Source organism: Plectropomus leopardus, chromosome 17, assembly GCF_026936395.1.
Source record: "Plectropomus leopardus strain MGB_pleo_1.0 chromosome 17, ASM2693639v1, whole genome shotgun sequence".
NCBI classification, from domain to species: Eukaryota; Metazoa; Chordata; class Actinopteri; order Perciformes; family Serranidae; genus Plectropomus; species Plectropomus leopardus.
The window spans coordinates 8,227,395-8,254,169 of NC_142192.1; the positions used below are offsets into that span (position 1 = coordinate 8,227,395).

At 41.0% G+C, this 26,775-nt stretch overlaps 1 protein-coding gene across 1 annotated transcript in view; it reads right to left on the minus strand.

The window, feature by feature from the left end:
- foxo6b (forkhead box O6 b) overlaps nucleotides 1-26,241 on the minus strand; it is a 50,276-nt gene extending 24,035 nt beyond the window's left edge. The window contains exon 1 of the mRNA XM_042506654.2: nucleotides 25,272-26,241. Within this exon, the coding sequence (XP_042362588.2) occupies nucleotides 25,272-25,769 (498 nt within the window). The 5' untranslated portion in view covers nucleotides 25,770-26,241. The remainder of the gene's footprint in view (nucleotides 1-25,271) is intronic.
- Between the last annotated feature and the right edge of the window lie 534 nt (nucleotides 26,242-26,775).

The following is a 26,775-nucleotide window of genomic DNA, read 5'->3' on the forward strand; positions in this document are numbered from 1 at the left end:
ATATTAACACCTAAAGGTCTTACCTCTCACCACCTTCTACCCCTCTGTACTGCTACTTGAATTGAACCCCAGCTGGTCAAGGTATAAGGTTTGGGAACAGGCTGGGTCAAGTTGCAAAATTCCCATTTTGTTGCACATTTGGACTTGGGCAGGTTCAAGTTTATATACAGATGTTATTATCTCTGCCAAATGTAAGTCTGGAGGGGATTGTATGTTTGGTCGTGTGTGTTGTTGTGCATGCGTGTTTGTGTCTTTCCGCAGCAAATCTCACACATTACTAGACCCATTAGCCTAATATTTTTTTGTGCACATTTATGACTGTAAGGTATAAAGTCCTGAAAGGGGATTTTTTTCTGTCCTGTGCACACAACTTAATTATCTGCTCCATGGTAAGCACCTCTCCTGGTTGCAGGGATTCAAATTTTTTCAAAACCTATATTACTGACTGCAATGTTGTATACCACCACTGACAGCTCACTCCTCATTTGTCTTAACAGGCTAGGAGGGGCCGCAGGTAATCAACAACAGCTTCAGTTTCTTATCTTTTTTCCGCAAAGTACAAAAAACTGTCATCTTTGTGTTGGTGGATTCTTTTGTTGCCATTTTCACTTTTAAATTGATATTTTACATCGCAGGTGTTTTGGAATTGTCCAAGGTTTGTCTCGATATAGCTTGTCTACTCTATATACATATACTCTATATACCATGGTAATTTAACCTACATATTGTCTCCCCTTCATTCCACTGCTGCTATGCATAAATACTGGACACACAAACTTCCTGTTCCACACCCACATGCCCCAGACACACCTGGTGGAGATCTGTACTCTGAGTTAAGATAAGAAACATCTCACTTTCACACTCACTGGTTGTGCCAAATCAGTGGTGTCCATGTGCGCTCAATCCTACTGTCGGACAAAATGTTAATATTAAATGACACTGCAAGACCCTAAAGATTACGCCTAATAAAGCACAATGCCAATGTTTTTACATTATATGCACATGACAACTATGCTATGTTTAGGTAAGGGAAAAGGTATGGCAAACAAACAATGGTAAACATATGGATCATGGCAATGGGTGTATATTTTTTGTACTACAGCATTGTCTAATGTGAATGAAATTCATGGATGCTGGGCTGGTGTGTTGCAGTTCAGGTACTGTAGATTTGCAATGTTCAATGGGACCAGGGACCTAAGTGTAGCCAATACACTGCATCAGCCTTGTGAGCTAATGCAACAGAGCTAACAATCAGGAAGGATGACATCATTCAGAAACTTGATAAAAGGGAGCTTCGTAAAATCTGTAATGATTCTGGGAAACATCATAGTCTTGTTGTCACAACCGCTAAAAACCTCACCAGACTGGAGTTTTGCTTCATGGACCAAACCCGTCAACTCTCACATAATATAGATTTTTGACTCAGACTTGGGCTGTCGTGTTGTTTAAGTTTCAGGCATGGGTTTAGGTTTGGTTGTTTTCAAAGGTAATTCACACTTTCTCTCTTTTTCTCTCTGCCTGTGTAAAATAAAGCCATGAGCCGTTTGTTGGGTTCAGGTATAACATTAAGCAGTACCAGTTGGGTTCAGTTGTATTTGGTCTCAAAGACTTGGGTACGGGCTGGGTTTAAGTCTCAGGCCATTGCCTGTGTGGCTATATACTGTGCAGAGACTGTCAGACCATCCTGATACAATAGCAAGAAAATTGGTAACTGGCAACTCTACAACTCCCACTAAATGGACTGGACTTTGTTCTGCTCTGGATTACATCTGTGCGATGAATCAAGTTCATGAGGGAGAGACAGTCTGGCTTTAGCACAGGGCTGTTTTTCATGTTTTGGGCTAGACCCCTTAGTTCAAATTAAAGGTCATGACAAGTGATATTTTAGATAGTCTGTTTCTGACTTTGCATCAAGAGTTTGTGTTTGAACATTTCCTGATTTAACCAGGAAATTAAGATTTTCTCAGTTTTTGTGTGGAACAACTTGACTGGCCTACACCAAGCCCTGAACCTCAACCTCATCCAACACTATGGGATGAACTCCAACACCGACTATGAACCTTATCACCAAACGTCAGTGCTGGACCACACTGTGGCAGAATGGGAGCAAATCTCTGCAACCGGGCTCCAAAATCTAGTGGGAGATAAATGGTCATAGTTAAGGAATGACGTTTTCAACAAACACTAAAGGCAGTGTTTTTTAGAAGTTAGAAAACCTTTGTCAGTCTGAACAGATCATATCTCTATGTAATGTAAAACACAAAGACTTTGGCTTGAGTTGGGTTTGGGACTCCTATTAGGCCATACTAGTCGGGTTCATCTGGGTTCATCCAGGTTCATCTGGGTTCATCTGGGTTTCAAGACTCAGTTTGAGGCCAGTGCGGAACCCTAACACACAAACATACACGCAGCGCAGAGCATATTCCCCACATACTTTTGCTTCCAACCAATTTCGTGCAACGTGCGAGCATGCTGTAACTGTCCCAACCAATTCAAAGCGATCTCCTCTCCCCCCTCTCTCTTTCTCTAACTCTGGTTTTGATCACTCTTCCTCTCTTTCTCTCTCTCTCAGTCTGTTTCTCATTGCGAGGGAATGTGGCGTCTGTCTCATTGTCACAGACGCTGGGAAACAAGAGGCATCATCACCCTCATCCTCATCTGATCCTCTCCTCTTCCCTCACACACACACACATACACAAATTGCACAGACACACACACACTGCACAGACACACACAGCACAGACATGGCTTTATTGACTTATTCATGCATGGGTTTGTTTCGGGGGCAGAGCTCCTGTCTGCCAGTCTGACAGACACCCCGTGAACCCTCGAGACTCTCCTCCCTATCTTTTTCCCCACACACACACACACATGCACAGACACACACACGCACATTATCCCATTCCACCCACCTCCCGCCGCTGAGCCCCCCCTAACCTGGGCATGGCATAGGGAGTACTCGTAGAGCAATTGGGGTTCACTCAGGTTTCTCCTCCATCGTTTCCCTCCTCCTCCATCGTTTCCCTCCCCTCTTCAGTTTCTACTTCTCTTTTCTTTCTTTGCTGGGGAGAAGGGAAAGGTATGCCCACATTTCCCAGAACAAAGACAGCCCAATTAAGTCAGTTTGAGTTAAGGTCTGTGTGGCAGAGAAGGATCGGAAGCGAGGAAGCTGAAGAGAAAAAGCGACGGCGGCAGCGAAGGAGCGAACGGCAAGGAGAGGGGGAGAGAGAGGCAGCCTAACGAACAGGGAAAAGAGGGGGTAAAAAAGAAGCAGAAGAAGAGAAAAAAACGAGGAGCGCGAGTCACTTTGTAGCGGAAGCGGGTCGACTTCGTTTTTAGCTCCTCAATGGGAGACTATGAAATATTAATAACTGCTCCAGCCATATACTTCAGAGGCCTATGGTAAAACTTAAAGTCTAATGAGACGCTGCTCATGAATTGCTAATGGGGATGCTGGAATGTGTGTTTTTTGTGTGCGTTTGAGTGTCTGCACATATGTGTGTGTGTGTGTGTGTGTGTGTGTGTGTGTGAGAGTGGGGGGGGGGGTCAAGCTGAGGGGTGGAGTATAACAGAGCTTTCAGTCTTTCAAAGAGTAAACGAGAAACTTCATTAGAGGCTTGAAGTTCTTCCTCCTGCACATCTAAGCGCCGTCGCGTTTTCTTGAACTGAGAAGTAACTTCACTGTTCTCGACAGTCCGACAGCAGCTAACAAAGTTTGAAATCGTCCCGTTAATTGAAACAAAATGGAAATGGATTTGTGTTTTCGTGGGGTATTTTTTTTTGTGGGTGTCAATCTATCGTAACATCTTTTATTCATAGTTAGACTTGGATGTATGTTTGAAGGGCAGAAGGTGCTACAAGAAGTAAATGTTTCCTTTAGAAATTTATTCTTCTCCTTAGTCCCTCCATGCTGCCCTTCACCACCTGCGACTATCAAAATAAAAGATATCCATAAACTTGCTAAATAAAACTTTATTATGTATAATCAAGCAGCAGTTTTTCACACTTGTGGCCCTTTACAATGAAACAGTTTCTACATGTGAGTCAATGGGAACAGTTTCGCTTGCTGGTGTTGTAAGCAGGATCACCAAAGAGGGACTTTTCCCCTCTAACCTCACATTGCTTGATTAACTGTTAAAGGTCTGAGATGGCAAAAATAGTCAGTATTTCCCAATAAATCAAAGCAAAGGTTAGAAAATGAAAGTCTACAGCCATGCTAGCAGCCCTTTGAGGTTGTGCTGGTTTCTGCTGTGCTTTAAGCTAAATCCTAATGTCATACTCACAGTGCTAACATCCTGATGATTAGCAAGTATGATGTTGACTGTGATCACTTTTTTGTCTAGCATGCTAGTATGCTAACATTTGCTAAATAGCACTTAATGCAAAGTACCATAATTATAACGGACACATTATAATTTTGACCTGATGATGGTGCTAGATGTCAGACTTACACTGAAATCATTAAAAGCAGCCAAAATGTGTCAGACAATATTTGGTACTACTTTCTAAAAAGTCACCAGAGGTGGCACCAGGTCATTGTTTTGCGATTCAAAGCAAGTCTCCAATCTTGGCACATAAGTCCTAAATCAAATCCAAAGTCAAGACTGACAAGTCCCAAGTCCTAAGCTTAAGTTTTGAGTACTAAACAGGTCATAATTCACTCTGAACTAATTGTATTGCCATTTTAACAACAGAGTAATAAATTAAAGAACATTAAATTTACAAAAATTACACATTTTTAAAATCTGCATTATGTTAAAACAATTTGTTGTAGTTGTTGCTTCTCCATCAGTAATTTTCAATCCAAACCTTTTGAATACTGCAATTCATTTTTTGTTGACATAGCTTTTGCACGTAAACAAATTTTCTTCGTATCATTTTCATAATCAAGTAATTTCAAGTCAAAAGGCTTAAGTCCAACTGAATTCTGAATTCACTCGGTGCTGAAGTCCAAGTCAAATTGCAAGTCTTTTTTGAGTTTGTCAAGTCATACCAAATCTTAAGTCATCAAACTTGTGACTCAAGTCTGTCTCGAGTCCAAGTCATGTAACTCCAATCTGGGTGGACTTTGTAATGTAATTTTAAGGGAGAAGGGTCTGTGCCTTACACTTACATTACAAAAGGTTGTAAACAAAACAACAAAAGTTGTAGCTAATGGTTATATTATTGCATTAATTACCAAGGCTTTATGGAAATACTATAAGCAATTGCTGAGAAAAACTTGACAGGTTGAAAAGAATCTCCATTTTGACCATTCTCTTTTCTCCTCCAGCAGGACACTTTTTTTGTTTTTTTAGCTGCAGAGCATCTGGACCACAATCCATTTATTAACTTTTTATTAATATTTACAACTGCAGACTTGATGGATAATTAGAAAGTGAAAACTTGTGAGTATTTTTTTAATGATTAAGCTATTAAATACTCACCAGCAAGAGAGATTTTTCACAACCTGGCAACGCAACATTTGCTGATATTAATGGCTTATAACGGAATTATAAAGTATTAGTAAATTATTCATTCATAAAGCCATTAGCTTCAACTTACAGACCTTTTAAAGTGCGCAATAGAGAGTATTCTACTAAAAACACTAACAAAAAATAACAATTCCTGCTCAACTACAGCATGCTCTGTACTCTGTACTGTTCCTCTCTCATGTTGGTCTCCGGCCCAGATATTTTGTACAGCAGTGAAATACCTGGTCGAATCTCTCGGTCTAATCTGTGCCAGAGCCGGCAGGCCACAGAGAGCCTTGCATAACCCTGGCTGAGTGTAATGGCAGGGCTGAGCCATCAGCTGGGGGATTGTGGGCCGTGTGCAGGCTGGGACTGAGGGGAGCCCAGGGGTGTCGCCCTGCATCACAGTGTTGCTTACTGACCTAATTTCTTACCTCCCTGAAACTCCCCTGGCAGGGTGCTGATGTCGAGATGCTGAGGGAGGACTGAACCCAGCAAGCCTAGATAAATTGCTATTTTATGAAAAATCGAATACGAACAAGTCAGTGTCTTCCAGTGATATATAATAGATTGATTGTAGAGTTGATCAATACAACACTGGATGTCTTTGGGAATAAACCAACCCTGAATTGGTTCAAATAAGCTATTTTGATCAGATTTCCATATGCATGACTGTTTATTATTAGTAAGGGCCAATTAGTAATTAGGAGCAAGAGCAGCGGGAGAATACCAAGTTAATGCTTGAGCACACTCTCATGAAAGAATAGAAAGATTTTCAGTTATTATTTTATTGAGAAAGTAGGCTATATCCACAAGCTGCAATTTGGAGGTGTTGCTAAATATGTGAAGTGGTGACGATTTATTTCCGAGCACCGCTGGAGTGTTTTCTGCCTCATCTCACATAGGCTAATGTGTGCATAAATACATTTCATATTGGAGGGAAAGATCTCACCTACCAGCAGGTTTTGAAAATGTTTGGATCAGTGTCGGCGATCAAAACTAATAATAATCAAACCTGCAGCCAGGTGTGGAATCAAAAGCGAAATTTGAATCGATGCAACATTAAAAATGGGAATTAGTTGTGTTTCTGTGAGACAGGTTGAAGTGAATGAATAGTTTGTTTTCTGAATGCAGAAATGTGAGTTGTCAGATGTTTGTTGAAAATGCAAAGTGATAAGATAAGACTATTGATCCCCGGAGAAGAATTCACACAAGAGACAGGCTGCTTTTTGTGATTAACTAATCAGTCATTTGGTCTATTAGAATGGTAACACTTTAAATCCACCGATTTAAGATTTTTACACATTATATGAAAATAAGAGTTTTACATAGGCATAGAATTTGGGGAGAAATGCAAGGGTCATGTGCTGCTTACTATTTAGAACATGAGCATTTATCCCCTTAAAAGCATTTACTGTATTACATTTAGTTTAATCAGTAGACTAAATGCAATACAGTACAACTATCTTCTGGAAAGTTGTGTTTTACAAACCCATCGTGTCCCTCTATACTAACTGCTGAGGCCGAGGCATATGCCGAGCTTATCATGTCAAACCTGCATCATTATCTGTATGACTAATACATTCCCATCTCTATTTATTACATTATTTCTTTATCAACAAAAAAAAGTTTTCTGCCTCAAGCAAGCAAAAAACTATTTTGCATCACTGCGGGATTTTCACTGAAATGTGCCACTTTCCATTCAGCCTATCTAATTCAATATGGTGTCATTTGCATAAAAATGCATGGATGGTAAGTCGGCTGCTCCATAAGGATTCCATAGATGAGTGCTCTCAGTGGATAACGTATACTGTGTGGTCTATATGTGTGTCTGTCATCTGCTCTACATGTATGTCTGTTGACATGTGACTGAACAAATGGGCGTGATTTGTTTGTGTAGATCTATCTATCTCGCCGTGAGTGCTTACGCAAGTTGGCGTGCATGGTGCATGTGTGTCACACATGCATAGTAAATATGTAGCGTTGGGATGTGTAGTTCATTACTCTGTGTGAGTGTGGGTGTTTGTGTGTGTGTGTGTGTGTGTGTGTGTGTGTGTGTGAAGGGGAGGAGGGGTACAGCCTTTCCGCATGAGTGGGGCTGTCAGTGGGCATCAGTCAGCCAGGCAGCGACAGGCGGAGCAGATCATTAGCAGAGACGGAGAGGGAAAGGGAAAGAGAGGGAAAGGGAGAATGGGGAAGGGAGAGAGGGAGTGCAGGGACAGAGCGGAGGGAAGGCCTCAGCACTGCGTCTTTAATATCCGTCTTGCAAGAATTACACAGACAGGCCTGTGTACTGCTCAGTCACGCAACCACACCGCCACCACCATCCTGTTCTCCTCTGTCCTCACATTAGCTTCATATCTGTGGGTCTCAACTGCCATCATATCTGTCAATATCTCCAGAGTGAAGCTGCAAATTGATTTTTTTATTGTATGATGATAGTCAATAATACTCAAAAAGCTTATGGCAAACTATGGCACATTAAAACTGCCAAAGTGACTGCTCACAATTTTGTCAAATGTACAAGAGGGCATTTTCACAAAATTCTGCCTCCTCAGGACGGGTGGGACAATGGGAAAGGTTGATTGGGACACCTTGTTCTGGGGTTAAAAAAAAGCACATAATTTAAAAAGAAAAAAAAAACATTGTAAACTTGAGCCGCTAATAATTAAAATTCCACTTGGTCACACATTTCTTCGAAAATAATTTTTTAAAAAAAGTAACCAAAATTATTGGTTAATATTGCACACTAAAAGCAGCAACACCACAATGTAAAAAATAACTTATAGGGGTACTTTTGCAATTTACCACTGCACTTTCATACAGTTGGCCACTTGCTAAACACAGACTTAATTGAAGCAAGAGAGGTTAAGATATCCTGACTATAAGACCCTAGTATGGATCAACCACCCAAAACCCAGGATCCTACAATTCCCACAATGCAACTTGACAGTGTAGTTAGCTCTTTCCTACCTGGTAAAAACAGCTGGGGTTATTTTCTCAGACAGTTCCCCCAAAGCCACAAAGGACATGAATTCAAGGCTGTGAGGACTGACATTTACATGAAAACTCATACTTGTGTAAAAATCACATTTCCCTTTGATAAGTGAAGAAGTAGAGAGTAGCATAAAGTTCAGTACAAGTACCTTACAAGTTTTCAGTGGTGTAATGTAACAAAGAAATAATACTTTATTACAGTACGTACGAATTTTTTGGTGTGTTTGTACTTAACTTGAGTTTTTATATTTCTGTCAACTTGCCTTTTTACTCCACTACTTTTCCTAAATAAAATGTATACTTTTCTCCACTACATTTCCCCTTGGAATCACCAAGTTATCTGCTACAAAATAGGGAAAGAAGGAGGGAAGAAAGAGACAAATGGACGAATAACGGAATGGGAGGGAAAGAAAAACTCGATTTTGTTCTTTAAATCCTTCAAGCTGTAAAATAGACCTTGTTTTTCTTCGAGTGTAATGTACATTCCATGTCTAAGGTGGTGTACACGTTAAAAAGATATAAACTTTCAATTTCAAAATTCTGACCACTTGCTTCTTTATTACCACCATTTACTTGTACCTTTACTTTCATTACGTAAGTAAATTTAATATTCAAAAAAATACTTTTGATACTTAAATACAGTAAATATCTGATAATTTAAGATGTTTACTCAATTTGTATTCTTATAGGTGACTTTAACTTCTACCAAAGTCATTTTCTGTTAAGATATCTGTATTTTTACTCAGGTATGGTTTTCAGATACTTCATCCACTATTGCAAGTGTTGGTGGAAAAAGTCTGGAGATCTTTTATTTAAGCTAAAATAGCAGTGACACCACAAGTACTGCATGAAAAATCGGATGTACACAGCATTTCAATGTTTTAGTGAGTTGACATGAAGCCAATTCTTATATATTATTTGATATTTAAATTTTAAAATGAATCATATTTCATCATATGTTTTGTTATGAACATCTTTAGTGGTAAACTAGTAAATAAATAGTACTTCTGATTTAGGTAAAGCACTTGAGTGAATGTATTAAGTTACCTTCCACCATTGCTTTCTATTAGTATAGCATACCTAGGTAACCTTATTCTTAACCACAGCCAGTTGAACATGGCACTAAGTCCTCACTGGGCCTCACTACAAAAATATAACCTGCCACAACGTTGACTACTATGGAAAACACCTACAAAAAAGGTGCATGATGTTTAGTGTGAACATGTTTTAGCAGGCTCATTATGTAAACAGGGTTATGAGGACATGAGAAATGAAGCATACCTGTGTAATCTGATAAAATGTCACATGAGAATCAATTATCGTGTGTTCTCAATAAATTAGCGGAAACTCCAAGCGTGCTATCAAATAAGATATCACCTCGGGCATATGTAGCAACACCTAGTGATGACAACCTGCTGCAAACTTTGACAGCACTCTATGAAACGTTTTTATTTCACGCCATGCTCATGCTAACTAGCTCTCTATCCGTCCTCTCTCGTGTACACTGTATAGCAAGACCTTGTTTAATTCCGCCACTCTCCTCCACATCTCAACTGTTTTGCATTTTGCCCTTTCATCGTTCGCCGGCTGGGCCTATAACTCATCTTTTAGTGCTGCATCTTGTGGTGACCACCTTCCACTCAACAACACCATTAAACAGGCAGATTAATGCTGCTATTAAATCCACACATCGACTTCGGTGGCACTCATCAAAGACAGTATATATGACTAGCGGTATCAAGGATTTGATGAAGTCAGACTTTCAGAGGGCCAATAAATCAGTTAGCGGGGCGCAATCTAACACTTCACAAGGTAGAGGCTGACAAAGGAGGGAACAGATACTGGACTCATAAGGCTGAAAATGAGCACAGCAGACGGGTGTACAGCTGTGCACACATTTAACTTTGTATACTTAAGTAAAGAAACTTTGACCAGCTCCTTGGCATGATATTTGTGTGTCACTAGCATGGCCGGATTAAGCTATTTCGGGCCCTGGGGCCAAATTTTGTTTATGGACCCCTACTGATCCCCCGTCTACCACTTTCTGTGCATTGTGTGTACTCTATTCCGGCTGTTCTCATGCACTGTTCATACGTAAACGTACAAAAAGTAGTGCACCAGAATTTGTTTATAACACACATAATTTAAGAAGGCTGCAATTACATTGCCAATGCACTAACAGGAGCAAAGAAACAAAGTAGTATAAAGAACAAAAAGTCCATATAAGCAGGCTTGGGTTTATGAATGGGTCAAACAAACACATGACTTTTCCCCACGGGACCAATGTTTGTGTCCAGTGTGTAACCAAGTACACTTTGAGTTATTTTAAGGTATGTCGTCACCATGTTTCTTTTGCTGAACCCAACCTATGTAACTCAACTGGCTTATAACTAGAGTAACTTCACTTTAAGTACGTAACATGACAATGCCCAACCATGCTTCTTTTACTAAACATATCCTTTGCAACTTTACCTGCTTAAATCTAACTTATGTATCTTTACGTTATGTGTTTAACATGACGTGGCCATTCATGGGATGCTTATTTGTCAGAACCATTGTAAGAGGTTATGTTGCTGTGTTGCATATAGTAAAATCTGCATGGCAGCTTTATTAACGACCAAGACACCCAAAGACCAACTTAAATATTTAAAATAACAAAAGACTTGTTACCAGATTTTGACACAGGTCTCTACACAAAATCAGCCAATACTGCACAATCCACTTTACTCGATATTGTACATATTGTGTGGTTCAGATTCCCAATAAATCTGCAATAATCAAATCGCCCTTGCCAGTTGACATGAAGTGAACCTTGGATTTGTGAAGCCCCTGGGGGTTTTGGTTATTAGAACTTATTCTTTCATTGCTGATTCAAGTGATTACACAACAGCTAACACTGTAGGCCTGTCTACATTCAGCCATCACTGCCTTGTTGAAATCTGATTTTCCTTATTTGTTGATGGATCTGTTGACCAGACATCAGAGACACTAAAATGCCATGCTAGTGGCCCATAGAGACTGAAGTGCTCATTAAAGCCAATGATATGAAAATTCTGGACAGTGCCAACAGCATTGTAATGACTTGACAATTCTTAGAGCAAGATTTTCTTTGTCATCATAAAAAGGATAGAGCATTGGTTGGTGAAAAACAAGGCACTTATCATATGTATCATAAATAAATGAAAAAAGAATTCCATTATTTATATTTCTGCCAGTTAAAGTATTACATTGTGAGCTGTTCTGCATGTGGTTTGTCCAAGTGGTGTTGCTGTATACCATTAGAATGCTTTTTTTCGACTGCTGTGGGTGAGCTCAATTAATGTCAAACACTGTACTGTGTCTCTGCTTAATTACTTTCAAACGTATTAGGCGGAAATGAAAAAATAATAAGAGGGTTACAAAGGCTATATGTGTTGTAATCGATAATTTTAAGAAAGTTATCCTCTTGCAATGCTAAATTCCCGTATTCCTTTAAAGTCCTGCATTTTTCACTTGCTAGCTTTACGTTAAATTAGGATCTTGTAATATTCCCATCAGTTATTGTAACACCACACCAATAATAACCATTCACATCTGTCAGGACATGCACAAAAAGGTAACATTAAAGTCAATACCTCAAACCCCAGACCGCCCGGCAGATTCAGTCCCCCCCTGTGTTGACTCCATGGCTACAGCCTTGACAAAAAATCAAAAGGAATTGTCTTCTTTGGAACAAGAAAGTGTTCAGTAAATTGCAAACAAATTAATTTCTAGCTGTCATGCTTAAAAATTTTAAATACACTCATTGTCCTTGAGGAAGTGTGGCTCCTCTTGCTGCACCACTCCGAAATGTTATTTTGAGTACAATTTTTATTCACCACAATCAGCAATGCTGATGTTAGATTATGGGATATCTTACGGTAAAAAAAAAAAATACGATGAGGTGGCTCTAATGGGAAGCTAAAAGAGAAAAGAATTTGTGTTCTTCGTGACATAGATGTGCTCAGTAAATTTCATAGCAATCACATTGTGATATTTCATGTGTACAAAACAAAGCCTGGCAGTGGCAGCAAAGAAAAAGTCACTGGCCAAGAAAAATTATAAATCAACCTCTGGAGACGACTTATCATTTTAAAGCAATTAGCACTTGTTCATATTTTGCTCTATTGTTGAGCGAACAGCCAGATAAACTCTTAAAAATCTCCATCTGAGCTGGCACAGACAAAAAATAGCTAGATAGCTACATGCAACACATTCACAATTATATTTTTTCCCTAAATTAGCTGCTGGCTGATAGCCAGGTGAGACAGCCAACCTTTCCCAGGCAAAAAGGCAGTGTTTTGAAAGCTAAGAAACCACCTTTTTTCTGTTCAGGTAATCTAATTGGACACAGATCAACCTTATCAGAAAATTCACTTAACAGAATTGACCTCGCAGCAGTCTTTTCACTTATCTGCTTGTGTTGTTAGCTTTATATTTACCCATTGTTTGGGTACAGCCAATTTTCAATGTGCCAGAGGTGCTGGTTGACTCAATTGGAAAGCCTCAGATGTGGCTCAACATCGAGCTGGCTCATCTTTAAAGTGAATTCACCTTTAAGAGAGTCATTTTTAAAGCATGGCAGTCATGAGAGATGAGGGCCTGCTCTGTGGGAGAATAATAAATCAAGCCCTTCTAGTGGTGACCAAACATACTGTAGACCTTATGCTAAGCTAGGTCACTGCTGGCCACGGCTGAAATATTATCCTCATAAAACTTTGCAGCACATCTATTTTCTCTCTCGAAAGCGGGACTACAATACTCAAAAGTACATCTAAATCAAATAAATTCTACCAGACGCAGACTATTGTGGATTTAAGTGCAATTTCGGTCGCGGAGCGGGCTTAATCTATGGCCACAGATTTAAATTCCTTTTTACGTGAACTCGATAGAAGCCATGGTGGAGAGACAGAGGATGACAGGACAGAGTTTAGAATACAGAGGAATGGGGGAGGGAGGAAGACAGGGGGGCAGAGACAGAAAGAGTCTGGAGTTTATTCGAGGCTAGCTGTCGTCAGGCGCGGCGTCAGCCATCACATGGGCAGAATGCTAAACGCCAAGCTCTGAATCCTGACCTATTTTCATCAGACTGACACAGAAATCCACTGAGAGGCCGTCTTACGCTTCTAACCTCTGTCTGCCTCTCGGACCGACCTCAGCAAGCCATCACACACACACACACATACATACATACACACACACACACACACACACAAATTTCACAATACCATAATGTAAATCTGCTTAGCTGTGATTTAAAGCAGTTTAATAGTGTCTGATTAATAATCTCCAAAATGACTAGATTGTAAATTATTTCCCACTCAGCTCCAGCTTGAAAGGCTTTTATTGTAATTTGTCCAAATATGCCGTTAGACTGATGAATATTCATTAAGTGTGATACTGTTCCCTGACCCTTCTTTGTGCTGACAATAGACAGTAGGCATGTTCTTTTTCCGTGTCTGGGCTCGACTTGACATCGTTAGCAGACACCTTCCCGAGTGCAGCAACTCCTCTAACAGACTTTTTTTTTTTTGTAACAAAGACAATGAGCAAATAAAACACAGCCAATGATTCGGCTCTTAAGGCACTGATGGCTTTCTTTTCAACCTGCTTTTATCAACTATGATCAAAGTGCAATTACAGACAACTTTAATGAAAATGGATTAAATTGCCAGCAAATGAATGTGACTTGATTGATGCTGAACATCACCTGAACATGACTGAACTACACTGAGAACAATACGCATTAAGGGTGATTGATAGTACTGTAAAATGATGGAGTGAGGCTTTTCCCTAATATGCTCTGTTATTCTTTACCTACTGCGACCATTCATTTCCCTCAGAGTATTTAACCTTTTCAGCAGCTTTTGGCAATCAAATCTATTTTAATACTCTATTTCATATCTCACATGCTTCTTTTTTTAGCGTTTTTAGCTTTTATAAATTGACTCCAGCATTGGAGCTCATGCAAATATGCCTTTGTATTCTTATCCCAAACCAAGCTTAATTTTTACCGTCAAGTGTTTAAAATTGGATTCACCAAAATCCATTGACTGCCTATATGAAAGCCTCTGTTCTTGATTTGACCATTGGCGTGAACAACACCCCTACAAATAGCGATGTAGGACTACCTGTTCTATTCCAATTGTGGGCAAATTTCACTAATAAAAATATAACCCAAAGGTAAATAGAAGACTTTCACACCACCAAGCTTCAAGCCCAGCTGTTGGAAATAACAGCGTTCAACAAACATTCAACCTGCTTAACATCAAGGCCCACTGACTACATACGGGGCAGTGCTGATGCCAAAAAAATCAAAGTTGGCGTTGGAAATTTCTGCAAACCATGGATACATTAAATTTGTGTATTATTATGTGGGATATGTGGAAACTTTACAATTTAACAATGCTGTGGTTAACCTGTGGTTAGGTTTAGACACAAAAAACCCTCAGTTAAGTTTGGGAAAGGGTCATGATTGGGGCTTAAAGACCTGGTATTGGTGTTAATATTTTTATAGCAATATTTCAGCTGGAAATGCAATGATGTCTCTAAAAACAACTGCTTTTCACCGCAATACTGTGTCACTGTAACCAAGTTTTTCATTGCACCATTTTGGCTGAAAAGACAGCGATGTCTCAGTAAAAACCAACTGCTTTTTTGTGGCACAATCATGGCTGGAAACATGGGTATATCTCTGTAAAAAACAAAAAAGAAAACACTTTTAATGGCACTATCCTTGGTGGAAAAAACTGTTATGGGTCATTAAAGAACACATTTGGTATAAAAAAAAAAATCCCCTGGAAACACAGTGATGACTGGCTAAAACATAACCTGTTTTGTTGTTTGTTGGTCTCAGCAGTGGTCTGCAGCTTGGCAAGCATCTTGCCTAGGTTTCGCCATCCACCATCGCATTCACCTCACCATGACAGCTCATAGACTTTCACTTTAGAAACCTTGTTATGATTTGTATGAAATGTACAAATGTAACCTATTCATGGTTTGCAGAAATGCACAATGTCTACATTTTCTTCTGACGATGTGGTTGACTTCATTCAAACTAAGTAAAAGATCCAGTCAGCTGGATTCCCACATTGTCTAGTTTTCTTTAGTCCAGCAAATCTCTCCAAAACAAACGCAGCTCTACTTTGAAGCTCCTTACTGAAAAAACGTCCAACTATCATGAATGGATCAATTTGAGACGCAAGAACACCAGCTCCAGGCAGATATCCGACTTCAAAATTGCAAGCTACAGCCCACTGTTGCTGAAGCTTCAGAGTAATAGAAGAAGCAAAAGGCCCACATGTTCAGCAGCATCTAAAACATTTGTTATTCACATAAATAACTTCTCAGCATGACGAACAAATCCTTAAGAATAATCTTTGGTAGCATTTTGCATTTGCGTTCTGTGACTAAATTGAATCTTGATTGTCTGCTACAATCACCTGTGCGAGAGATCTCTGAATAGTAATAGTAGCTCACGATGAAACACTGGGCCATTATTTAAATGCCACATAAGTCTGATAATACTTGTCAAGCAGTGGCAGTTCTCTTGTTCTTACATGCCCTCCTCACTTTAACTCCACAGAAAATTTGGGGTGGAAAAGCCGCGATCCGGGTCATCCAGCATGGCGCTGAGAAGTTCGTTCTCCAGCAGCATTAATCACAGAGCCGCTGTCCCATACTGATTACCTCCCATCAATCTTACTTTGCTGAGCCCTCCAAAAGGAGAAAGCCCTCATGAAGATCTGATTAAAAATGTAAGTGACTCATAATAGGAGCACATGCCTGGCCTCGGAGTCGATACCCTGCGATAGTCATAAGCCCTGAGTGGGATTTATCCACTCATCTCCAAATGTCCGTTCACCTGTTCACGTGAAGATACTGGCCTGGTGTCAGCGAGGGGACCTGGATAGTGGAGATCTGTGTGTGTGTGTGTGTGTGTGTGTGTATGTGTGTGTGCGGTAGTCATTTGCAGCTGCAGACAGGAGGGGGAGTGACTTTGAGAGTGTCTGAGAGGCACATCCTGCCTGCAATTAAGGTGGAATCAGAGAGAGATCTGCGCTGCCTTGATAATGAGCCTCATCTGAATTATTAACTAGAGCTGTACCCCCCGGACCTGGACTCCCATCAGGCCTAGCTATACAACAACAAGAGCAGATGATGCGCGCACACACACACACACACACACACACACACACACACACACTCACACGCACACTCACACACACACACACACACACACACACACACAATCTTCAGATCCATACAAACCGCTATCAAACCCATTTTAGCGTGTGCAGGAACTCAAAAACTAATCCCATTTGCAGTAAAAATAAGGGCAACACTTTACTTGAAGTGGTGCTCATAAGGCATTATAAGGCATCAAAAGCCCATTATAAACACGCAGTGAGTGCATGATGATTTATTAAAATTGGTGCATAGTATAATGAGCACAATATGCAGAAAGTTAGGGGTTGAATACTTTATGAAGCAACTGTGTCATTAATCACATTAAAATTTAGAGCAATTTCAGATGCATGATTACATTATTTCTGCAATTCCAGTGGGATCGTAATCAGTTTGGGGGCTGCTGTGAGTTGATGGATTGGGATTGTCGGGATGACTGTATTTCTGAAGTAACTCCCTGTGTGATGTATAACTTTCAAGGTTATCGCCAAATGTGAAATCGAACATTTGCGTGTGTATGTGTGTGTGATTTACATTGTCACTTGCAGTTTGTTGACTTAATGATGGCAGAAACTGCAAAATCGAAGAATGACTTTCAACAACCTTCTCACAGCTTTTTAGTATCGCCATACCAAGGTTTTCATGTCCTTAACATCAAAGCATGTAAACTCAACATATTTGCTCACCATTTTCCAATGTATGCTATGCAGTTATTGATGTATTTTTCCAGGCAGCCATTGACGTCCATTTATTTCCTAAGATTTCACTGAGAGCATAACATATGCAAAGCTGAATATTACTAAGTGTTGGATCTTCCTATAGGCAACATAGTCAATCACCTAGGGTGCCATCCAGAGGGCAGTGGCAAAAGGGAAAAATCCAAAAGATAATAATAATAATCCAAATATATAATGCTAACAGTCAGTCTAGTCCTGGCAATGCAGTTAATGTTATTATCAGTGAGTGATCATGACAGTCAGACCATGCCAACACCTGGGTGTGTATGCTGTTGACATTCTGCCACGTAAATTTACTGCGTTACATGCATTGTGTCTTTTCAGAAATGCACAGGAAATGTACAGTTTCTGCCTGTAAAACAATGTTAAACTCAAATGTATGTTTATTTTCTTTTGTAAAGAAAGGCATGTGGTTAAGTTTAGGCAAAAACAGCATGTGGTTAGGTTTCAAATAATAACCCATCATGCTCGGGCTTGATATTCATACCAGAAGCAAACACTGGGGCTACCAGGTGAAGATCTGGTTTGTGTTGGACTCATCAACCACTTCACCCAATGAGGACTTTCAAGCTCATAAGTTGTGATCCTGTGGCATTTCAAACTGACGCCATCCCAAGGCATTATGAACTGACTTTGCAGCATGAACGTGTGTATTGGGGATGGTAGAGTGCAAAAAATTAACAAAAAATGAAAAAGCGGGCAGTGCCAGAACAAAACATAAGAAGACTGCGTTTGCACATATCATATAAATATATTGTTTACTTTTTAATTATTGTTGTTTGTTAGCTACATTGTGTATTTGTGTTGATTTCTCATTAGCTCTTGTTCATGTTTGTAATTTATAGATTATATAGCTTATATTTGGGGGTTTTTTGTTTTGCTTTTTTGGTTACTCTAATAGATTACAGAGCTCAGGGCAGAGTTCAGCTATGTTTTCTTATTGTATAAAAATGTATGGAAGTCAAAGGCTGGAGCAGTACATGAAATACAGTCATAGTTAACGGTGCTGTAAACGTGTAAATGATCTGTAGAAAAGCAAAGCACCAGGAGCAGACCCCTGGTATGGTCCTTTCAGGCCTTGTTAGGAGTGAAACAGCATTACGTGCTGACCTGTTCTTGAGTCACAGTCTGACACTAAGGACAGAGGACTGAATGTTTTTTGACTCCTGCTCTGCTCATCGTCCGAGCCAGACACCAGAACATTTCGTAGCCCTGAGGTCTGGTGGACAACACGGAGAGAATGTGTGCTGGGCCCGACATTTTACAACATACCACCAGGCACAATTCCCAAGATCCGCCTTCCTGACTGACTGTTGTGTGTCTGGACTCGGTTTCCTCTCTGGAATTTCCGTCTGTAGAGTGTTTCTCAACATTTTATTCCTGCTGATTTATTCCAACTGATTGAAGTGTGAGGGCTGAGGGCGAGAATATTATGTTCTATTCCAACCACTATGACTCATTTAAGCAGTGAACACCCCGCCTCCACTGCCGGTGCATCCCTTGTTTACATCCAAGCCCTTTCTACAGATTGAAGTGATATCTGCCCGCGTTCTATTCAACTGCTTTTTGTAGCTCGGCATCAACTGACAAGACAACTGATCCGCTCGGATCAAAATCTGTCCGTCTCGGCATGGCCTCCTTTCCATTGAAGCCCTCAACGACTCTTCCCAACTGTTTTCTTTCCATTCACAGGACTGATCAGATGAGTTTTACCATAGTCTCAGATTCAACAACCAACCCCCTTCGCCTTCCAAATTCCTCTTCCCATTCCCCGCCCCCGGTTAACCCAGCGCCAAGCCCGCCAACTCGAGAGCTGCCTCTCCTTCTGCTGCGCCTTTGTGATAATAACAATAACTGTGTAGCGGTGCAGAGGGCTCTGTGTTGAGCCCGCGCCAGGCCGGCTGGCACTGGGAACCCTCTAAGCCTGTTCCACCATCTCCAACCAATTCCCCTCTGTCTCGGCTGGCGCTGGAGCATCACAGGCATTAAGGCTGCTATCAATGTGCTCAGCAGCAGGGGCCACCGCCACCACTCTCGCACTCGCTCTATCTTTTCTCTTTCCGCCTCCCTCCATCTCCCACTCAATTCTGAATCCAATTCAAAAAAGGTTTTATTGGCAGGACAAATAATACCTTGTTCTTCAAAATGTCTCCTTGCCTCCTCTTTTTTTTATCTCTGTGCTGTGCACCCTATTCTCCATCTCTATCTGCTGCGAGTGGAATCTCGGCAGAACAAGGTGATGGCCATCAGCGTGGGCGGTAATACTTTACGTGAAGTGCATTGTGATGCATTGCAAGCAGATTAGAAGCATATTAGAGGTAAAGATCCACTTTTGCTCTCAGTAATCAGGGATATAGAAGAAGGTAAACCAACCTAAAGTCAGTCTGACCATTCTGCTGGCTGACATAAATCTTTTAAAACTGAAATTAAAACACTATTTCACTGCATTTATATCATATTTACTTTAAAATACATCAATTTTCATAGCCAATGCTTACTTTGGGGGACCAGAATGCAAGAAATTAAGTGTTGGATGGTTAAAAAAACTTTTGGTAGAGGACCCCCAACAACCCTTCTTTCATATGTGTCCTCCTCCATGTAGAAACAACATCTACGCCTCTGCCCTGAACCATTTAATTTGAGTGTCAGTGTGTGAAATTTATTTTCTATATTGTGTCCTTAAAAAACCTAAAGCGATTTCCGTGGCATGTATGCTATTTTCTGCTTAAAATCACACAATTCAATGAGTCACATTCTGTACATTCAAAAATTACAGTCATGTGACTTTGCAGCTGTCAGTGAGGATGCAAGATGATGACCATTCAGAAGTGTGAAAAATCACAATTTACTGCTCACTATAGAGTCAACTATTAAGTGTCTGTTATATAGGGAGTAGCGTGTGTGTGAACGAGGGAGTGATTTCAGACGTGTTATCTGTCTTCTGTCATCCCAGCTGGGCATTTGGATCTACTTGCAACACATGACATGCATGGATTCAGACAACTGGCACAGTCAGAGAGAGAGCATTCTCTTAATAAATTACATTTGAAATAAACACAAACTAAAACCTAAAGCTTTGGACTGCTATGTATCACTGAGTGTTACACCCCACCCTTGGGTGGCCCTATAAGGCAAACAACCACTGACCCAAAATATGCACATAAGACATAAGACCTCAAACAATCAAATCCATGAGATTTATGAACAAAAACATGCAAACAAGACAATAAAAATCCCAAGCAGAGAGGCAGCAAGACCAGCAGTCCAACACCAGAAGCCTCTATTCTTTGCTGCAGTCCAAGAAGCTTTTTGAGCGCTTCCTTCCCCAGGCCAGGTGCACTGCACCTCTTTAGGTAATGCAGCACACCTGGGCAGATCTACACAAGTCTGTGTAGACATGGAGCTTCAAACTATTTTAGCGCCAGGGTTCAATTAAAATGAGACACCCCGGGTAAAAAGGGCAACATTTTTAACTCATAAATACCACTATTAAATTTCCCCAGTTTACAGTAAGACAATTAATTTTTGTATTACAGCTTTTCTGAAACCACATGTTTTTCAGACAATCCAAGAAAAGAAATCTAAACTAAAATTACCAACTAAATGTGTATTTTGGACATTTTCTTTCCAATAATCTGAAAGAAGATCTGTTATGGAAGCAAAATAGTCCCAAATCTCAAAATTGACCATGAGCGTTAAAAAAGTTTGTTTTTACCTCTTAATAACAAAATACTTTATGTATTAACAATGTACAATAGCTTTTTAAATGCCTTCAAATACCTTAGTTACATTCAAAATACAAAAAAATCCCAATTTTCTTTTTGAATTAGAAAACATTAGGCAGGCTAACTAGTACCTTATATGGGCCATGAGTCACAAATTGAGTATCACTGTCTTATGTTTAAGAGTATCTTCTCACTAAGTCTTTTTTGTTTTAGTTTTAAATTAAAACAGAAACACATTTCTTGAGTTTGTAAACTACATGTACAGTCACTTTACCACACATAGCAACAGTTAAGGGGGTGTGTTCAGGATAAAACAGAGTTCAGTTGCTCTTTAAAAACAAAAAACGAATGCGAATTTTCTGAAATAATAATTGATCAATGCGTGTATTCCTGCTTGTTTGCCGTGTGCTCATTATATCACACTCTGATTACAACACTCATACACCCACGACGTTCCTTTAGCATGCTGCTTTGTTAAGCCTTCAGGTAGAGTCAGTGCGCTCCTACCTGCCTGCCTGCTGCTGAATGCTGTGTACTGTACAGCCTGCAGACAGGCCACGGCTCGGCACATCCATTCCCACGCAGAGCCACTTGTGAAATGCACATAACAATGTGTGTGTGTGTGTGTGTGTGTGTGTGTGTGTGTGTGTGTGTGTGTGTGTGTGAGCGGATACCCCCCCGCATCACCACCACCGCCTGAACTCACTTCATATGACCAAACACCGCCTCCCACCTCGGATACAGTAACAAACATGGCCCAAACACTTGACCGCAATTACTGAGCCACAGTCGGAGAAATCCATACATAGTCATCATGGTAACCCTGCTGCCAAATGCTTAAGCAACACTGCGTGTGTGTAATGTATGTGTGTGTGGGACCACAATCAAATAAATCCATACACTACCACTGGACACGAGAAGTGTGAGGAGAGAAATCCGATCTACCTATGCAGCCTGAGCGCTTGACACTTACACAAGTGAGTGACACCTCAACAGTGTGTGAGTACAGTATATATGTGTATGTGTGTGTGTGTGTGTGTGTGTGTGTGTGTGTGTGTGTGTGTGTGGTATTATGATGCAGGAGAAGCTGCTGGCCCAGATGAAGACAAAGAGCCCAGCGGCTGAATTGAGCAGCAGCTCTCAGACAGGATTACACAACAGCTCTTAAAGACTGCTTTTAATAGCAAGACTGTGACTGGATCTTATTTCCCTCCCACTCATCCCATCCAACCATCCATCCATATACACCCCACACACACACACACACACACACACACACACACACACTCATCAGTAATGTTCAATCTAAGCAGAAACACACACAGGAATGTGTAAGGGTGTATATATATGAGAGTGTGTTTGCGAGTGATCCTGTACCTCAGTGCTTCAAATCTCATTAAAATCGCTGCCAACTGTTACAGTCCAACATGTGCGTGCATGTGTCTCTACTCTCTCTCCTTTTTTTGTGTTAGTGAGGAGTGTTATTATGATTGAATCAAGTTGTTTTTCACCACAACTTGGAGCCCCTCTCCACCAATCAGCATCCTCGCCAGACTGGCCTATCAAAAAGCTGGAACGGGCAGCAAGTATCAAGCTGGGCATCCCTGGGCAGCACAAACAAGGCCGCGGGTATTAAGCTCAGCTTTAAATCCAATTTTAAAACCCCTCCATACCATAAAGATTGGACAGGGGTTGTTGCAGACCTTAAATCAAATGGTGATTTTATTGAGATTAATCTGCGTCTTAATACTGCTCAATTGGAGGCTGGTACGGAGCCAAATGAGATGGCCGGGCAGAGGAAAGCATCGGAGGAAGCTTGTGTGTGAGAGGGACAAATAGAAATGAGACAATGGCACTTATCATAAAATGCTGTGAGAAAAATGATAACATGACAGGAGGAGTAAATAGAGGATTTTGGATCAACTTGATGTCAAACACACAGATGGTGTGAAATGCCTGTTAATCCCACTACAACTTGTGTCCCGCCCCCCAATGTTCCTCCCATTGCCAGGCTGTGTCAGAAAAGCAAAATACATGGGAAAGTAAAATTTCAAAAGCCAAACATAAATGTTTAACACTTTGAAACCTGAACAAATTGGCTTATTTCTGTCAAAAACACATGAAGGAATTAAAAGTTACATGAAAACAACCTGAAATTTAGCCAAAAGAGAAAGACAAAAGAAAAGAGGGAAAAAAAAAAAATATATATATATATATATATATATATATATATATATATAGTTCTTGTAATTTCTTGTCACCTTTTCATGACTTCATGCAATTTATCAGACACCTCTTTCTCATTGCCTTTTTAACCATGTGTTTAAAAAAGTTTGCTCAGGTTTTAAAGGTTAAAATTCATGCAAAAGGAGATGTTCTATGTTTCAAAGGTTTAAAAAAAGAGGCTGAGTTTACTCATCACAAGACTCAGCCTTGGAAAACAATTGTCTTATGTCCGCTGTGGCTCTGGGAGGAGCTTAAAGTTAAAAAAAAAAACACTGATGATGTCACACTGATGTCATCACGGTATCTCGGCTTGAGCTTACAACTTAAAAGTTTTAACAGAAAGCCTGTGTTACAAACTGAGGGTGCAGAGTTTGAAAAAAGCTGTCAGACAGGGCCTAATTTAACAAAAAATAAAAAAAAACTATTGAGTGGCATTATGAGAATTGAAGGAAACCATTTTTTGGGGGGTGTTTCAAGCAAAGTAAAGAATAAAAGTCAGGATATCTCACTCCCTTCTGCTTTAATTTTGACAATTCTCTCTCCAATCTGTTTTTTCTGAGTTACTCAACCTTTAGGTAGCAAATTGCTAGATTACTAGAGGGACCCTTTAAATGTGTTTCTCGGGCATCCTTACGAATGTAATGATGTTGAATAGTGTATTTCTTTTATCAAGCTCCTGGATGACAGTAAATGTTAAAGCCTGCTGTCAAACATAACAAGACAAGAGTTATTTTGGCAACTCCCCCATTCTGTCTGAGTTAACATTGTGTATCCATCATATTAGTAATTCTCATTAACTGCAGTGTTGACCACTGTGGCCTTTTGATGTAACTCCCACTACAACAAAAGACCACAAAAAAAGTGGAGGCACAAAAAATCTGACTTTCCTTTAACATGTTTCTTGCTTTTGTCTCCTGTACAAAAAAGATCTGATTATAATGTGATTTACTTCTGTTAACACATAATTTACATGTTAAATCCAAGTCAAGACAGTCTCTATTAATGCCCATATTTACACAGTATATTAATACATTTCTTGATAAATTATACATTTATTGCTGAACTGCAATTTTAAGCAGCAGATCTGATTTAGAGGTTATCCAGTTTACTTTGAAATGGCTGAAAATTCAGAGAAGTGGTAAAACTTTGTCAAACATAAAGAATAGCATGGGGGAAAGCTACAGTATGGGGCTTGAAAACAAAAGACCACTAATCCGCTCTCAGAATGGGTGGTAAACTTAAGTAGATTACAGCAACCAATCTATTAGATTAACCTCATATTAATTTGAATTTAAGGGATAATCTGTAGTTACATCTGTTTGCTGTGACACTCCATGTCATCATCTTTGTTATTGTCCTTTTAAACCCCTCGCCTTGTGCCATGCTTTTCGCACAAACCCGTGCGTAATTCAACGTGCGCGCACTAGATAGCAGGGGGGGCGGGGTGCCTCCAAAGGGTTTATCCCCAGCACCCAACCGACGGCATGGGTGACGCTCCAGTCGTGGAGCTTACAAACCGGACCGGAGGCGCACTTTGTCCCCGGCGTGACCCGATAACGCAGAGAAATACTGGCTTGAAACCAGACACTTTACCGATGCGTCACAGTGCGTAATAGTCGCCTATCCAAAGGGAACCGTGAAGACGGGGAGTTTGGCTCCGTGCAGCTTCTCCCATATGTAGGCTGCAATTCCTAAATACGATGAACCCAGTGAACCTTTGCATGCTCGCCGCCCCTTTCTACACACTGTAGTGTGGAGTGACACGGGGACACGCCACTGACATAAATTGCTGGAACCAGGGGTCAATTATGTGGCTTTCAAATATGCAGGAAAGGAGTTCTGCTGCAGACACCGAGACTAAATATAGTGCAGCGTCCCCACTAAAACCTTCACCATGTGGTGTCAGAAAATTCTTTCATGTGGCCTACCTTCCATCCGGCTGAACTGTTGCTGTCGCCTTTATCCTTGAAATAAGGAACAAAGCGAACCATCCAGTCATAAATTTGGGACAGGGTGAGTCTCTTCTCTGGGGCGCTCTCGATGGCACGGGTAATGAGGTCTGCATACGACAGGTTCCCCCACGCGTTTCGCCGGGAGGACTTGGCTTTGCGCAGCTGGCCGGCCACGTCGAGCGCAGCCCCGGACATGCAGGCAGGAGCGGCCACGACCGGGGCCGGGGCGCCGGCTGGGTGCTTGATCTCCGCCGGCGCGCCGCCTTTTCTCTCGGCCCGGCACGCGGGCACGTTGTACTGCTCCACTTTGACCGATGCCAGGGCCAGACCTCGGCTCGCTTCTTCTCCCCCGGGGAAATCCTCCGGACACGGCAGCGGCCAGGTGCACGACCGCGAGCGACTGTGAGGCTCAAATTCCGAATCGATATCAACCTGATGCGCATCCATGCCGCTGTTCTTCATCATCATCAGCATGATGAGCTCCCGCTGAATGGATGTCAAAATCGGGCAAGGTCACTATCACAAAAAAAGCGTGTCAATTTTGTCGCCTGCCAGTGAGTTAAAATGCCCAAACTGGTCCCTTATACAAAGAAAGAATATTTTGTTTTACACACAGGGATGAAGAACCAGTATGAAAAAGCCGGCAGCGGTGTGGGATATTATCATTCTCCTCAGTGCAACAATGTGGCATCACATCAGGACAGATGAAGGTGTATCCGAGGCATCAACAACAGTATCAGTCTCTCTTCCATGTTAATTGCACAACACCGGCTGTGTGGCTGCATGCAGGACCAAGTGACGGTCAAACATCCATTATGAAAGCCAGACACACTTGGAGAATGTCTCTGTGCTCGCTCCGGCTGCAGCAACAGTTGATCCTTCTGACAGATGAGGTCCAGTGCAGGTTAAAAGGAAACGCTTATCAAACTCCTCCAGATTAATTGACTTTGTGATTTTCTCCACGCTCTCAGCTTCACTAGCGTCTTTCTGGCTGGTGACCGGCTTCAGCTGAAAACTCACTGCGAGCGCAATTACTCCCTTAGAAATAGAAACAGGCTCTCATGAATCATTTATATGAAGCCGTGAATTTCCAGACGAGAGAGAGAGAGAGAGGGAGAAAAAAAAGCCCTCATGGATTTGATTTGGAGCATCCTCTGTGTCTCCTCTGCACGCCGCCAGACGCCTCACTTGGTGTAGTAGATATTTCTACCTTTGTCTTTGGCTCTCCCGTTCACATGTCACATGGGTACCGACTCTCTGCCTATTGCTCTGCCTTTATACTACAAGCCTGTGTGTCTCTGAAGGCTTCAAGCCACTTAACTGTAGCCTGGAATAAAGTGGAATAAGTGCTGCTTCCATATAATTGGACGCCGCCTGGATCAAGTCACTCCCTCCAGAACAGGTTTCCAGAGGAGGAGGAGGAGGGGAGAGAGAGAGAGAGAGAGAGAGAGAGAGAGAGAGAGAGAGAGTGTGTGTGTGT